The 16,655-nt window shown below is 45.1% G+C and overlaps 1 protein-coding gene across 1 annotated transcript in view; it reads left to right on the top strand.

Moving 5' to 3' along the window:
* The first annotated feature begins 908 nt into the window (after window positions 1-908).
* Window positions 909-16,655, top strand: part of Phlpp1 (PH domain and leucine rich repeat protein phosphatase 1) — a 193,795-nt gene continuing 178,048 nt past the window's right edge. Inside the window, exon 1 of the mRNA XM_051203918.1 lies at window positions 909-2,388. Within this exon, the coding sequence (XP_051059875.1) occupies window positions 978-2,388 (1,411 nt within the window). The 5' untranslated portion in view covers window positions 909-977. The remainder of the gene's footprint in view (window positions 2,389-16,655) is intronic.

Raw genomic sequence — 16,655 nt, 5'->3', positions numbered from 1 at the left:
TACAGCGAGGGATAAGATGGGCTTGATTTCAGCGGTTTCCAAGCAGCACGTTCAACCCGGTTCCGAAGGAGACTTTGCAAACCGCTAGTCTTCCTGGGCCTTGGAAGTCAGGAAGACCGGGCCAGCGATGCTGGGGACTGTGTGTTTGAGCATCACACAAAGCCTTGCCTACAGTTTAGAGTCCCTGGAGGCCCTCTCTTTCAATTAGCCGGGAAAATAAAACTCATGTGTAAAGCTCGTGAGGAACCACTTAATGAAAAAACGTCCATCCGGCAGAGTTCAACAGCAGAGGGCACAATACCCACCAGGGGCTGGCGGCGAGGGTGGGCAGAATCTGACGATCGCTGGGTCTTGTAGTTCGCTACTGGTCTCTCCTGCATGCGCTCCCGGGATGTGGACTACAACCCCCACAGTGCACTGCCTGCCCCTCTTGCCACCTCACCCCACCGCTCCTCCGGTCGGCGGAGAAACCTCCTGGGAAACGGCCCCGCCCCGCCCCCGTACGCACGCGTCACGTTTGTTTACCCTGAGGCTCCGCCCCTAGACTCCCGCTCTCGGCGCCCCGCCCAGGAATGGCGTCATCGCATTGCATATTCACGACGACTCCGCCCCCGCCCTCCCTCCCGCGCCTCATTAATATTCATGAGCCGAGCCGGAGCCGGCGCTGTCGGCGGCGGGCGCGGGGCGGGGCCTGGCGCTGGGGAGCCCGCGATCGGCGGGGAGGGAGGGCGTGTGTGTGTGTGGGGGGGCGGTGGCGGCGGAGCGGGCGGGCGGGCGCGCGGGATGGAACACCGAGACTCCGACGGAATGCTCGGGAGCGCCACATAATCCCGTGGAACGGCCGCGCCGAACGCCATCGGCGTCTGCCTTCCCCGCGCGCCGCCGCCGCCGCCGTCTCCCACCTTCGCCTCGCCACCTCCTCCTCCTCCGCCGCCGCCGCCTCCGGAGCTGGGGGGGCGACGCGAAGCCCCGCTACGATGGAGCCCGCCGCCGCAGCTCCGGCACAGCGACTCGCCGAGCCGGCGGCTGAGGACCGAGCCCCGGCGGCGGCGGCGGCCGCGAGCGGCGGGAGCGGCGGCGCGGCGCGAGAGCAGGGCCCCCGCGAGGCGCCTCCGGGGCCGATGCCCGGGCGCGCGGGAGGCACCGGGCGCAGGCGGCGGCGCGGGGCGCCTCAGCCCGCGGTCGGCGGGGCCGTCCCGGTGCCCGCGGCCGGCGGCGGCGCCAACTCGCTGCTGCTGAGGCGAGGGCGGCTGAAGAGGAATCTGTCGGCCGCCGCCTCGGCGTCCTCGTCGCCGTCCTCGGCCGCCGGCGGCCTGCCGGCCTCCTGCTCGGCCTCGGCGTCTCTGTGCACCCGGAGCCTGGACAGGAAGACGCTGCTCCTGAAGCACCGGCAGCTGCTGCAGCTGCAGCCGTCGGACAGGGACTGGGTGAGGCACCAGCTGCAGCGGGGCTGCGTGCACGTCTTCGACCGCCACATGGCCTCGTCCTACCTGCGCCCAGTGCTCTGCACGCTGGACACCACGGCCGCCGAGGTGGCGGCACGGCTTCTGCAGCTGGGCCACAAAGGCGGCGGCGGCGGGGTGGTGAAGGTGCTGGGCCAGGGGCTGCCCGCCGCCGCCGCCGCAGCCCCTGCCGGCAGCGATCAGACCCCGGACGCCGGGCGCGGGAGGGACGTGGAGCCACCGGCCGCGAGCCGCACTCCCGGTGCCGTCGGGGGCCCTGCGCGCGCGCCTCCCGCCGACCTGCCGCTTCCCGGGGGCTCCTGGACACACTGCGCAGCCCGTGCCAGCCCCGCGCCCTCCGACTGCAGCCCCGCAGAGCTGTTCGCGGGGGGCCCCGGCTCCCCGGCCCGCGCCCCGCACCCGACCTCCGACACCGAGAGCTTCAGCCTGAGCCCCAGCGCCGAGAGCGTGTCAGACCGGCTGGACCCCTACAGCAGCGGTGGCGGCTCCTCCTCGTCCGAGGAGCTCGAGGCTGACCCGGCCTTGGGCTCGATCGGGGCTCCTGCGCCGCCGCCCCTCCGCCCCGGCCACCCCGCGCAGCCTCGACCGCCTTCCCCGAAGACTTCGCCGTCCCTGCAGCCCAAAGCCCCGAGGGGTGCCGATGGCACGGGCGGGATGGCCGGCCAGGGTCCCAGAGAGGACACGGCGGTGGCGGCCGCTCCTCTGTCGCCCCCGGGGAGGATCCCGGAGACCGCGCAAAAGACGACTTCGCCGCCCTCCCTGTACGTACAGTTTCATGGAGAGACTACCCGGCGCCTAGAGGCGGACGAGAAGCCATTGCAGATCCAAAATGACTACCTCTTCCAGCTGGGATTCGGGGAGCTGTGGAGGGTGCAGGAGGAAGGCATGGACTCGGAGATTGGCTGCCTCATCAGATTTTATGCAGGTAAGAAGAAGTTGCCTGCGCGTTGATGTGTGGGTTCCAACCCTGGCAGGGACCGATGAATGATTCAGGGGGCCTAGCTTGTTCACATGCCGTCTGTGTAAGTTCTAAATGGAGCATTCTTTAAATCTGCAAGTTTTAGTTGGGTGCCCAGGGCTGAGGTTGGAAACCAGGTGGATGAGGTGACACAGTCACCAGGAAATACAAGAACCAGGTTAACAACTGGGAGAGGTAGCAGCCCATCATAACTGTGAAGGCGCTTGCTCCAGGCCTCTGCTCTGGCTCATGGGGTTGCAGGAAGTTTGGGATTTCAGGAAACTTGTCTGACGTTTTTAATATGGACAGAGGACAGTGACCAACGAAAAATGCTCCTGGATTCCTTGCCTATGTTCAGCTGTCCCGTTTACCTTTTGTAGACAGTATAGTGTGGGCTGCCGGGAGCTTTGAGTTGTCAACTGATGCCCCTGTTTGTCCCACTGTCTGCCATGCTTGTTTACTCTCTGAGTCCCCTTAGACACCTGCTTCCCCTAGAGCTTCTTCATTGCTTTAGTTTAGTTTCCTCTGCGAGTTTGAATCTGCATAGAGAACGAGTTGGCCTGTTTCTGTCTTAGAGCCTTTATGGTCAGAACTGTGACAGGACTTGAAACACACTACCGTTCATCGCGTTGGTGGTTACTGCCTCTCTGAAATGACCCGACTCTTGTCCAGCGTTTTCAGTACTTGTCCAGGAGGCTTGGCTGGAACCAGGTTATGGAGTTGCATGGGTGCCGGTTATCATACCTGAGCTTTGTGAGCCACTTGTGTTCTCTCTCTGCTTTAGAGTTCTCTTTAAAATAGTTAGCATAGGAGGGTTAAAACTCGAGGTGTTATATTGCAAGGTGTACATGACAAACAATGCCAACAACTTCAAGATCCTTATTCCGATTGTGTCCTGGTTGCTGTTTACTTTGCATGAATTGTCTTTAACACCCACACTGAAATACAGCATCCCTGGAAGGGGTGTTCCTCTAAGTTTTGTTGAAGTTTTTCAGAACTTAAATGGATATTTTGATTAATATTTGCCTCATACACCAACTTGTAGTACAGTAGCATTTTCTTGGAGATAACTATCTTAATGGATGATATGCCTTTACAATTTTTTTTTTTTTGGCCCAGAAATTTTCTTTCATGGCTCATGTAACTTGTGAAATATTTCTTTGCAAAGGCATCAAATAGTAGTCACACTCCGAAGGGAGAGTATTTTAAGATGAGAATGATGATCTTTCTTAATACATAGAGGGAAATGGCTGTAAAACAACATATATGCAATGGAAAATATTGGAGCCTGCTTTTATATATGGAGGAAGCGTTTCTCTCCGCTTTGCTCATGACTGGATAGGTTGCTCAGGATAAATATTTGTGGAAAAGGTTGGGTGTCACAGTTCTGAAGCTTATCTCGGATTCTCTTTGGTTGTCTTTTCTGTAGTGTTTAAAATGTTGTGAGTGGGCTATAAGTAATTTGTTTTCATTCTTCATACTCATCTCATTTTAAAAGTGATCTGATTTCTGGTTAAGTCTTAAATTTCTGGTACGGTTATTGTAATCTTTTTGTTTTGTTTATGAAAAGTAGTAATTGTTACCTCCTTCTGAGCCTACTGCTTTATTTCTGTGAGCACAGCATAAATAGATGCAGGCGTCAGTGTATATGCTCATAAAAATAACCAATAAAGTGAGGATGCCCCACACAAATTAGTATTCAAGAACACAGCCTGTTCTTGAACATGAAGCCTGTGTCCATGTGTTCAACAAGGAAGGTGTCTGGTTGTTGCAAACGTGAGCAACTGCTTATTTTGGCATTTAAGCAAAGCTGGACCTACTTTAAGCCTAAATCAATGTACTGAACATGGCTGAACTGATTATTGCCATAGACTAAAACTCAGTATCCTTAGATGCTATTGCAGTTTTCACAAGGTTGTGTGTTACCAACAGAAGGGCACTGCTGGAGGGTGGTCCCACATATCTGAACATTGTGAGGACATGGTAAAGGCTTACACAGACTGACAGGATTCCTAGAAATTGCTTCTGTGGTCCAGTGGAGTATAGGACAGCCAGAAGGAGGGCGTTATGCTTTGTTAGTGCTTTTCTGTAGGGAGAGGGTGATTCATGTATGTTTTAAATGAGTTCCTTGAAGAAGGCACTGGAAAAGTCTGTATCCATTTTCTGCCATAATTTTCAATATATCCTAGTTTTGAATTTTTTTGTTGCATGTCTTTTCTTAGTGGAGTTAGTGGCTAGAGGTTTGAGACGATCTGACAATGTTTTCCTATATTCAAACTGAGCACACTATCACTCTCTGGGTTCTTACCTTCGCGGCCTCCTTGTTTATTTTCACAAAGCTCTTGTCCACCAGAGGACTTATGTTCTCTTGAGGGTCACTGTTCAATTACATTTCAGAACTTATAATCTTCCTCAGGTTGTTTAAGGGCTTTGAAAGCTATTTGTGGTTACTTTGAATATGTATTTGGGTAAGGTAAAATTAAAATCTTTACGAGAAGTCAGTATTGGATGAGAAGTACTGTGTAATTGCAGTTACCAAAAACTTAGTTTGAAATTGTTACTGCCCCTATCACAGAAGCATTGAGTTTTAAAATGTGAGGAAATTCACTTGGTTTTATCTAATGTCACATTGAGTTTAATTATGCTAATGTTTAATTTCCTTAAAGAAGTCATCTTAAGTTGTACCTGGAAGAGTAATTTTAAGCTAGAAAAAAAAATTCAGTTACCTGTCCTGAGTTATGAATGCCTAGACACGAATGAGCTGCTTTGTTTAGGGCGCCCATGGCAGATGTCATAGGGGCTGTAGTGAGCCCGTATTTAAATCTTTCCCATCACTTTTATTTTTGCTCTAGTAGTCTGCTTAGTTCAAGCTGGCTGTAGCCACAGTGAAATGTTGCCAGAATGGAGAGCACAGCTGACTCCCTTTGAAGCCTGGAAGACTGTCTGTGTGGGGCTTCCTTGGGGTTGCTCCCGGCTCATATTTCCATCCTTTCTCTCTTCTGGGAATGCTCAGTCCTTACATGATTTCCTACAAGGAACCCAAGGGGTGGTTAGCATCAGCAGCGTACTGACAAGCAGGTTCTTATTACTGTAATTACAGCACTACTGAGTAGTGTGCTTTAAGCATGTGACTCTAGTGTGGGCTTCACTAGTGCTTTTCAGTACAGAGGGTTTTCATTTGTGTTGTTGTCTTTTGTACTTAGCACTTTGTTATGTTCCTGTATTTGCTTTTCATATGAAGTATGTGGTATCTCTTAACTATGGTCTGATAAAAGCCATACATTGGAGTTTATTGCCTTCAACAATATCAAAGGGCTTTCATATAAAGGGTCTCATTTGTCTTTTCAAGAACCATTAGGGAGGAGTCCCTGGTGTCAGTCTTTTCAGATGGAGACGGCACATTGAGGATCTGATTCTCCAGAGTTTTCAGCCCCTGGCAGAGCCTGGACTAGGGAGCCAAAGATCCTCTGTGTGCAATTCAACTCACTTTCTATGAATTGGTGCTGGATTTCATTTACACTTGAGTTTCCACTAAGAGCTTTCAGGAAATATGCTATGTTTATTGGTAATGAGGTGCTATTATCGGCCAGTCCTGGGAGAGTACAGATGGCTGGTTTTATCACATGGCCTTTAAAAATGTAAAGAACCAAGATTGACAAGTAAGAGCAGCACAGAAGATATTAAAGCATTCTAAATATTCTGCTTATAAATCTCGATATTTAGACTTGATAAGGCTTACGCAGTGATTTCATTTTGTACAAGTATCTCTTGTTTGTTAAATCTTTATTGGGAAGTCATCTGAACAGATTACTTGAGAGTGGGTTTTATCACACCTTCTTTTAAAGCAGTGAAGATACTCAGAACTTGTCTTTGAAATTTGAATTACCATTCATTACTCTAAGCAAAAATAGCGTGTTACTGATATTGTACTATTTTGTGTTCTTAGGTTGTATAGGGGTTAGCATTTATTCTCTGAAATTTCAGTATGGTGTTTTGAAAGTGGTGGTAGTTTTGTATTTAACAAAATGAGTGTAGAGAGGAGATAGGCTAGATGAGTCTGTGGGAAGTCTCAGGTTACACGAGTTACCTCTTTCCTGAGGTGAGATTAATCAAGGGTGTACACCTAGCATGTGAGGCTCAGAGGTCAGTCCACACTGGCAGCACAAAACCAAATAGATTGTCAGGTCAGCTAGCTGCCTTAAATGCTTGTGTAAGATGTGTTTGTTACTGTCGTCTTATAAAATTGGATTTAGCTTTTGATTGATCAGGAAGGTAACATTCCCTGACGTCATAGAGAATGCACGCCGTGTATAGATCTTGGTAGTTTTGCTTAACATTTGAATTCAATTTGTGTTTTTGTTAAGCAGCTGGTGGGGTGCGTCCTGATTCTTTTGACTTCCATCCTGTTTGGGTCCCCAGGGATGTGTTAAACACACACGGACACAGAGGCATTTCTCCCACGGCAGGAGCTTTCAGATGTGCCACAGACTATTAATATCTTCTCTTTCACGTGACTGAGTTCTGTGGACTTTTCGAGAACAATTTTTCCCTCAAAGTTTTCCTAGAGTTAATAGCTCGCCTTTTTCAAAGGCCTCTCTTACCTCAGCTTTGAGGTTGATTGAATTAGACATCTGTCAAATGAGGCATCTTACATGTAATGATTTTGTTATGTGTCTCGTTTCATGCCATTCAGTCTGCTGGGCAGGAGGAGGTTTAATTATGGACTGTCAAAGTCCACTCAGAGGGGAAACTCTCTTTAAAAACACAGCATTTGTGAAAATTAGAGAGAGGTCTTATCAAGATGTCTCCTGACAGTGTGGGCAGATAAGGCCTCCTCCCGGCCTTCTGAAGCTGTCCCCGCCCTTTAATCACATCCATCTGCTGGGGCACTGGTGTGTGTGTGTGTGTAAGCTTTGGGTCCAGCATGGCGCCCCCCGTACCTCTAACTGGCACTGAGGGTCCACACGGCGTCCCTCTCCTTCTGACTGGCACTGAGGGTTTGGCTCCACATAGTGTCTGTGACTTTTGGGCGGACTCTTTGTATTTACCTTTGGTTTTCTAGAGGCTATAAAAACAAAACACACCACACACCTGCCACATGGAGTTTTAGGTATTTTTAGCCTAAGGGTATTTGACTGCCTGTTTAGATTTACATTAAGCCTCAATTAAGGATTTAGAAAGTTCTAGTAAGCTGGAAACTCAAGGGTCTGAAAAGAATGGGTTTTAGTGGTACTGTAATTAAGGAACATTGGGATATTTGGTTATCCGTGAAGTAGTTCTTTCAAGGTATATCATATAGTAATTTTTATCAAGCATGATAGTGGTCACCAGTTAATGAAGCAGAGCTTAAGTATTTTGGATGTGAGGGTTTTCTGGTAAACAAGAATTGTCCTGCAACACTTTCTGGTAGGTTGGATGGAAACAAAGCATAGTTGTCCTATGTATTTGTGTTGAAATATTTTCTCCTTGTATCGTTATATTTGATACTGTTTTTATTCATCATAGGACATTTAGTGATGGCAGTCTTGTTGAATGAGGTGTACATCTAGGTCTTCTGCATTTGTAGCACTGTGTTAAAACTGGGCAAAATACTTTATTTGGATGTGGTATATAGTTTGAGTTTGAAAACAAATATTTCAGCAAAAAAGGAAAAAATTTCCAAAATTTTTGGCATAAAGTTTTCTAAATGAAGCTTGACTAAAGATAAATTAGTTTCATTTCCAGTTCTATAAATGCATTCCGTTGAAGATTGAATATAATTTGAACAAAATTAGTTGTGAGCCATTTCAATAACCAGGGAAAATTCTGTTTAGAAATTTAAAGTGTAAGTGAATTTGAAGGAGAGGTTTTGTTTGTTTGTTTTCCTCATTTTTTCCAAGCAGGAGGAGTCTGTCAGTATTTCTGATCCACGAGTCTCAGTTAGTGGGTTACGGCATTTGGGCTTTCCTGTCAAGTACCAGGCATATTTTTAAATGTAGCGACAGTAAGCATGGTCTTTGCTGGTTTTCATTACATATTTAATAATTACTGGGTTGTGTATCCACTTAACTTCTGAATACAATATCGGTCCTGAGTTTGAGTTTGTTGTTTTTTTGAAACAGATTTAGATTTTGAGCTTTACTATGAGAACTGTAACCCTTGGGAGAGATTTCTTTTTTCCTATCCAGGTATTTTGAGGGCATGGTTAAATGTAGCCTTATTGTTGACACTACATCTCCTGTTTTTTTTTTTTTTTTTTTGGGGGGGGGGTCAGACTAATGCTCTGTGTATGTTTTGGGGGACAGAGTAAGTAAAGTGTTTTCAAAATACAAAACTTTGGGGGTAAAAGTCCCCTCCTGTCTTCTAGTCTGCTGGTGAGGAAATGGTTTGGAGAAGCCAGTTTGTTCTGAGAGTTGTTAAATATGATATGATTCAGGGCATTTATTTTTATTTCCTGATGCTGAGGAGGGACTCCAAACCCTTGATACATAGTAGACAGGTGCTGCTCCACTCAGCATCCTCAGCCCTTGTCTTTGTGATCAGGTCTTGCCATGTAGCCTAGTCTGGCTTTTGAACATGAGATTTTTGTGTTCCGCCCCTGCTGGGATCACAGGTGTGAACTTCTAGATTTGCCCAGGTATTCCTTTTAACATAGGCCAGGCTGTGATTTCCTTATCTGTAAAACGGTGAGTTTGGAAGTGGGATGAGGTACTCTCTCTTCTGACTCTTACAGTCTGAGACTATTAGCAAGCCTAATTTTAGATCCTTTTTAAAGTTGTCGTTGTTTGGAGTGCTGTGTCGTTGGTTCAAAACTGTCAGATCACCTAGAAAGAGCTTCATCTAATATGTTAAGGTTTGCAGTCAAAGCAGGTAGGCCTCTGTTTGGATAGGATTTAGATGAAAGAAGATAAACAATGTTATATTTATCTTCTCCATCATTATCTTCTCCATACTTTCCAAAGTGGAATCTGGCGTGCTAGAGATGAAGTTAAATTCTTTTCTTAATTGATTTATAGAGTTCCCTTCCTTCACAATCTGGTTTATATAGCTTACTGTAATAGTACATGTAGAGGAACCTCATTGTTCAAAACGTGCCAGTTGATTATTTTTTAAAGATTGTTTTATGGGTATGTGTACAATGTGTGTGTGTGTGTGTGTGTGTGTGTGTGTGTGTGTGTGTGTGTGTGTGTAGGTAGGTAGGTAGGTAGGTAGGTAGGTAGGTAGGTACCCATGAAAGCCAGGACACCAGACATGCTAGAACTAATGTTATAGGCAGTTTGAGCTGCCCACAGTGTGGGTGCTGGGAACCGAGCCTGGGTCCCCTGCAAGAACAGCAAGTGCACTTAAACGCTGAGCCAGTTTCCCTGTCTGGTTGGTTAGTTTAGTTCAAGGTGAGCCTTGTGCCTGTACTAGTACCGACCGAGGCAGGAAAACCACTAAAAGGAAACGACCGTTCCCACTACATTCATCAGATTATGAAATTCAGGAAACAGATAATTTAGCACATTGTGACCTTGTCAGGTTCTTTGTTTTATTCAATATGAAGGTTGAAGCTGTTGTCCTTTCCACATTTTCAGGGTTCTTTATTACCTGTTTCTTTCTAATCAGTGCCTTTGAGAGGTGGCATATCACTGTGACAGACTGACTGTAATGTAAGGGAGAGCCTGTAATGAGACGCAGCCAGTGGGGGAGGGGGCTCTGCACAGAGGGAAATTAGATTTCATCCTTTGCTACCAATTGGGAGACTTAGGGTAGAACTTACAGCAGGTTGCTGAGAAGAGGCAGAGTTTTAGAATATCAATGCTGGCTTGCTTCAGGTTGGAAATTGAAGTAGTTAAAAGAATGGAAATGTCGTAAAAGAAATGATGCCTTTAATTCCAGCACTAGGGAGACAGAGGGAGGCGGACCTCTGTGAGTTCGAGGATAGCTGGGGTAACACAGAGAAACCCTGTCTTGAAGAGAACAAAACAAAAAGATAAAAAAAAGAATCAGTAGAAAAAAATTAGAGTAGATTTGGCAAGCAAGTTTCTCTCCAAATATACATGCACTAAAACTATTCCATATTAATTGTATTATTTATTAATAATTTCAATTAAAATATTTTAATTTAAAGTTAACTGTGCAGCTTATTATTCTAGTACCTGTGTTAAGTTCTGCTGAAGTACCTGTTCATGGTTCTACCTTTGTGTAATTTGAACAGTTGAAAACACTTTGTTCAATGATCTTTGTACTTGTGTTGAATTGATTTTTTTGAATCCTGTATCATGACAGCCTTTGGGAGGTACCTGTCATTGGTGGTAGCAGAAACATAATTTGTGAGCTCTGGAATCAGATTGCTAGGTATTTTTAGGGGTATGAGATTTTCTGTTAATGTTATTTCCATTTTAATTTAATCATTTCTGTAAGGAAAAGTTTTGACCTTTTTGTATAGACGTTATCTTATTCATTCAGTTGATTCCCTAAAGATTACTGTTTGATTTTTAGTGAGAGTAGAAACCTTTTTTTCAAAGTGCAGAAGTACAAAAGGGTAAGGTTACATTGCATCTGGAAGATTTAGTATGTGTCTCAGAGGCGCAGGCAAGGGAGAATTTCTCTTGATGGTCTCTTAGATGGGATGGCAGGGCTGCAGCTGACATTCAGATTCAAACAACACGGGATTCTGACACATAAACACTGCCTTAGTTAGCAGACTTGCCCTCACATGCAACATGGACACACGTTCATTCCCCACTGTGTTTTTAGGGAGATGACAGCAGGAGTTATGGTTGTGTCTGTGGGTGAAGTGTGTGCTTGAGGCCTTTTTTGGGAAGAAAAAAACCTTAACAAATTATTATTTGTATTAACTTGATTTTTTTTTTCTTCTACCTTAGTGTTTTAGTGGAAGTGCCTGCTTATGTCACTAATCTGTTTTGGCTGGCTGATTTTTGCCTTGCTGATTTATAAATCTCTTTGGGAGGTTCATTTGGGGAAAAGGTTTGTTTCCCAATCACTAATATTTTTGTCATCCATCCCCATCTTACTGATCTTTTCCTCTGAGTTACTAGATCCTGTCATATTTAGGCATGCCTTCCTCATTCAAAGATTGAAAACCAGTCGTCTCTGATATTCTTACTATAATTTCAGTTATCCATCTGTTGTTTGATTAAATAGGACGCTATCCCCACATTTTTTTTTATTATTATTGTCTTCTTTACTCATTGAAAATGCTACTCTGTTCCCAAGAGATTCTTGTTTTTAACTTCATAGGAAATTCAGTTTATGTTATGGAGTAATTTTGGTTCAGTAACTTGAGTTTGTTGAGGAAAAAATAAGAGAATGAAGGTTGTTTAGTCAATTTACTTCAGCTTTTGGTTTTATGCTTTCATTTCATGTATGACCATTACTTAAAAAAAAAATAAAAAGGCCTTATTTTCTGTGGAATGTATGTGTAGTCCGTGTCCGTGTGCTGTGTCTGCCAAGGTGTTCTTTTTTTTTTTTTTTTTTTTTTTTTTTTTGACAGAGTAGCACTGGCTGTCCTGGAACTTTCTATGTAGTCCAGGTTGGCCTCAAATTCACAGAGATCTGCCTGCCTCTGTTTCCCCAGTGCTGAGATCAAAGGTATGTGCCCTCCTGTGTTAAACTACTGAGTGTTAAACCACTGAGCCATCTCTCTAGCTCTCTCCACTATTACTTGAAAGTGTTGAACACAAGGACTAATAAGGCTCTCTTCTGTTTATGATTCCTTAGTATATCAGAGTGCCAGAGTGGCTAGGTTGAGAGCTGGGTTGCAGGTGGAATGCAAATACTGTTTGGACATAGATTTTCATTTATTTGTCAAAGTCAGTGTGACATTTTATCATAGTGTTTATCCTGTCACATGTACATGTGAGCATGTGGAGGTCAGAAGACAGCTTGGAGAAGTCACTTCTCTCCTGCCATGCAGGGGCCGGGATGGGACTCGGGTTGTCAGGTGTGCTGGCAAACACCGTTACTCACTGAGCAAACTTGCTGGCCCTAAGGGCATTTGACCCAATACATTCTTGTACATAATGCGTCTTGGTCATAACCATCCCTCCTTCTCTTCACCTAAAGAAGACTTAAAAAACGTGATTCTGTGTTTCAAATTTGAACTCTTGGAATAGTTTCCTTTTGATTAGGCATTAATCTCAGTTTCTTATTTAAATTACAGGAAATTCCTCTGGAGAAATCTGAATTACCTTGATGGCTATTATGAAATATAAATGGTTTACCTTTGGAATTTAGAAGAAGGAAGGCTGAGATACCTTTTGAAATCAGTAGACTTGGCTGCCATTGGAGCTTTGAGGTTTCCTCTGGTTGACCTGGGGAGGAGGTCCATGAATAGTGATCATGAACTGATCATAATTACTACTACCGTGTTTTGGTCCTAGGGATTGAATCCAGGTGTGTGTTAGGCAGGGTATATTGCACTTGAGGTAACATCCCCAGCCCCTGATGATTTAAGGGCTGGGCGATGGCTTGGCTTATAAAGCGCTTGCTTTTCTAGCAGGAGGACCCAAGTTCGGTCACGTAGAACCCTCAAATGCTGGGTGTGGCAGTGTGTGAGCAGGACTTGCAGTGGTGGCCAGCCAGGCTAGCTAATTGGGGTGCTCCAGGCCCGTCAGAGGTGCTGTTTGAAAGGAATTAGGTGGTGTTCTCGAGGATGATACCTAGTTGTCCTTGGCCTCCATGTGTGTTTGTATCCGCATACACACAATTACATATTTAAAAACGTGTAATTTGAAAGAACTCTGATTTGCTACAGAAGGCATGTGATACTAGGGGCCTGAGAGTTCAAGAGCCGCAGGTTCTAAGAGAAACCAGTGGTGTATTTGAACTCCCGGGAATGATGAGGTGATTTTGAGTGGGGATGGAGGAAGGGTGAAGCAATGATTCGAATTAGAGAGTAGAAGATTCAAATTGGAACACCTGTCTTTGTCAGCAGCCTTTTATAGTCTGGCGACCAGTTCCTAATTCTTTAGTATTCACAAGTTGTACTGCTATTGGGCTTCTGGCTTTACAAGATTTTACATGGTGGAGAACTGGGTTTCTTTTCTGCAGAATTATTTTAGCCAAGGTCTTGCAGCATAGTCCAGGTTGACCTTGAATGAACTTGGAGAATCCAACCTCAGCCTGCTAGGTACTGGGATTCCAGTGTATACTAGTACAGTTGGTCATGGGCTTTTCGTTGTATTGCTGAGGTTCCAAGTTACCATTGCTGGAAGGAGACTTTAGATTAGAATACATTCATGTTTTGAAGACAGATATTCAGACCTGTTGCTCTGAGATACAAAATGAAATGAAATTTTAGTTGACAAACACATCACAGTTTGAGGCTTGTATCAAATTCTTTAATCATATTAACTAGTTTCGTCCTCATCATAAACCCATGAGGTAGATGATGCTACCCCTCAGTACTGCAGATACACAAACTGAATTACTGGTTTGTAGTCTGTCTGGATGTGGAGAGAGCAAGGCAGAGCTAAAATTTAGACCTGTGCATGTGATGCCAGAGCTAATTAGTTCCCTAGCAAGTGTCCTGTTTGTTGTTTTTAGGAAGGACACACTGGGAGCTCTAGGGCTCTGGGCTTGAGCTGGGTGACTATCTCCGCTGTCCTCTCTGATTTTACTGCTGCAGGCTGCTGAGGATCTAGTGGGGCCCTGGACGACAGTGTTACAAAGCACACATTGCCAAGTGTGTCATTTTGGCGGGAAGAACACACTGAGAAGCTGGAGAGGTGTGTTTGACTGTGAGTGAGCCTTCCCACCTGATGTGATGCTGATGTGATGCGGGAGGAAAGGTGTTTAAAGAAACCCATCTGAAAGAACTTGGTGAGGCTGAGCTTGGAGGATATATGTGGAAGTGCTTTGTAAACTGTGAGATGTTACATAAACATAACGTGCTTTTATTTTGTTTGGCAATGGTGAATTGCCACAGATGTTAATGAGTGTTAATTAGGGCTCATTAAGGAAGATGGGGGATATACTGTTGTTTGGCCCTGATGCACGGTTGCTGGGGGAAGGAATTCAGTCAGTAGTTACTATTGAATATCTAAGACTTCGAAGATGTTTTTAATCAGAGGTGGCTGATTTGATCTGCCAAGGATGTTTGGAAAACTTGCAGACTTGAGGGCACTTTTTGGAAGCATGGTAACATTTACAACTTAAAGGTGATATTTTAAAGGAGGCATGGTTCTCACAGGTTACTCTAATAACAGAAAAGGAGGGTGTGCACTCTGGAGAAGTGTGAGCCCTTGTGGGGCCAGAAGGAATAATGCTGCTTTAATTCTGGGTTCCTGACTTGTTTAGAGCATCCATAGGTTTTGGCCAAAGGTCCAGGCAAACTGTTAGGGCTAGCCATTCCAATTTCATCTTTAAATTGGCCAAGTGCTTTCCCAGGCATTTGTATTTGTTTGAATTATTTGGGGCGTGCTTTTATGTCATGGTTGATTAGTGTCTTGGTTCTGGGGAGCATCTATTGATTTTGCTCTTTTGGTTAGATGTGAACGTGTGCATGTTGAGGTTAGCCTGAAGCCTTGCCTCGGTCTGTGTTATACTGAAAGACACCCTCTTCTTTTTCTAAGGCCTGTCATGTTTTATTTTTATGTGGGTTAATGAATTTTTATGGGAAATACTATGTTTATCTTTTGAAAGAAGGCATTTTAATGCCATGTATTGGACTACATTATTGTGAAATTTGAATAATGACAAACTGGCCATGGTCTGGTGCTTTTACAAAATTCTTAGACTTGTACTGTCTGAAACTTGGTGGGCCATATTTGTTTCTTTATAGTGTTGACTAGGAACAGGTACAACTCTTAGGTTTTCTCATAAGCAAAACCAACTTACTGGCTTTCCCCTCCTGGCTATAACACCTGAACTGCACACATGGTAGGGAGTGTATGTGTGTACATGTACACGTGTGTAGGTGTGCATGCCTATATGTGTCTGTATATAGATGTTGTTATGAGTATATATATGTGTGTGTGTGTATTTATGTGTTTGTATGTGTGTTTGTATGTGTGTGTGTGTGTGTGTGTTTGTGTGCAGCCCACAGCAGGTGGAGGGCAACTCTGTGCTCTCATTGACAAGGTGAATGAGGTCTTAAGAATTACCTAGCTGGCTCTGTGAAACACTGCTGTATGTACTAATGTGAATGACAACCCTGGAAGAGCTTTGTTTTGCTTTTTTCATATTAGCAGTAAAATTCTGACATATATCAAAAAATATTTCCGATCCTGTCTGACAAAGATAAGTTATGCTTCTAAATCAAATGAAAATGCTTAGAAATCAGACTGTTCAGCGTTCAGGCTAATTATCTGCCAGTGTACATTTTCCACAGCCATTAGCACCTAGTTGCCCTCTGGAAATGTTTACAGAGACTTTGGCTGACTCATTACCACAGTATCCATACCTGACAGGCTGATTCCATGGGATGCACTCAGGGATGGTTATCAGCAGTGTGATCATAAGAACAGGTACTGCGCTTGTGGTTATAAAGCAGAAGGGAGCTCAATGAGCCCTTGTTCTCTAATGCAGAACCCTCCCTCTCTAAGTGTGTGCCTTGGAACTGCTTAAGAGGACAAGGTTGTTCTAAAGACACCACACAAAGGACCATTTCTGAGAGCAGTGATTGTGTTGTGTGTTCAGGGTGCTTGTGACCTGCTCTGAGTCAGCTGGTCGCTAAGAGACCATTGGAGCTGCCATTGCTCCTCCTTCCTTCACTACAAACAACAAAGTGGTTTGCAGTCCTGGTGTTAAGGAGCTGACAGATTAGCCCAGCTGCCCTCTACCTCCAGATAATACTGGTGGATAGAGGCAGTGTTCACTCATCTCTAATGTACTTTGATATGCACATTTATCTCATGCACAGTATATTCTTTCTTATAGAACCATTCTTTTAATAGACCAGCATTGTTTGTTGACAGTTACTGAGTCAAAACTGGGTGAACGTGATGATTCCAGTGTAATGTTCACTAAAATGTAGTTTTGCCAGGCTTTACTGGTGTAGATTGGGTGACAGTTTGGGGACTCCAGGGGGTATAGAATCTTAGCACTGGAAGACATCAGAGTGCATCTTAGACCATCCCTTGCTCCCTACCCCATTCCTTCTGATGGGCTCTCATTATGTAACCCTGGCCAGTGCCAAAAGAATTGCTGGTCTGTGCCCCCTGCTCGCCACTAGTTCAGTTTTTAGCTTTCCGAGAAACCTGGACTTAGAATGTTCTTGACTGATGGTCATTTAGGGTCCTCCTTGT

Source organism: Phodopus roborovskii, unplaced genomic scaffold (assembly GCF_943737965.1).
Source record: "Phodopus roborovskii unplaced genomic scaffold, PHOROB, whole genome shotgun sequence".
NCBI lineage: Eukaryota > Metazoa > Chordata > Mammalia > Rodentia > Cricetidae > Phodopus > Phodopus roborovskii.
The sequence above is the reverse complement of the archived record's forward strand: the minus strand, read 5'-3'. Positions and strand labels throughout refer to the sequence as shown.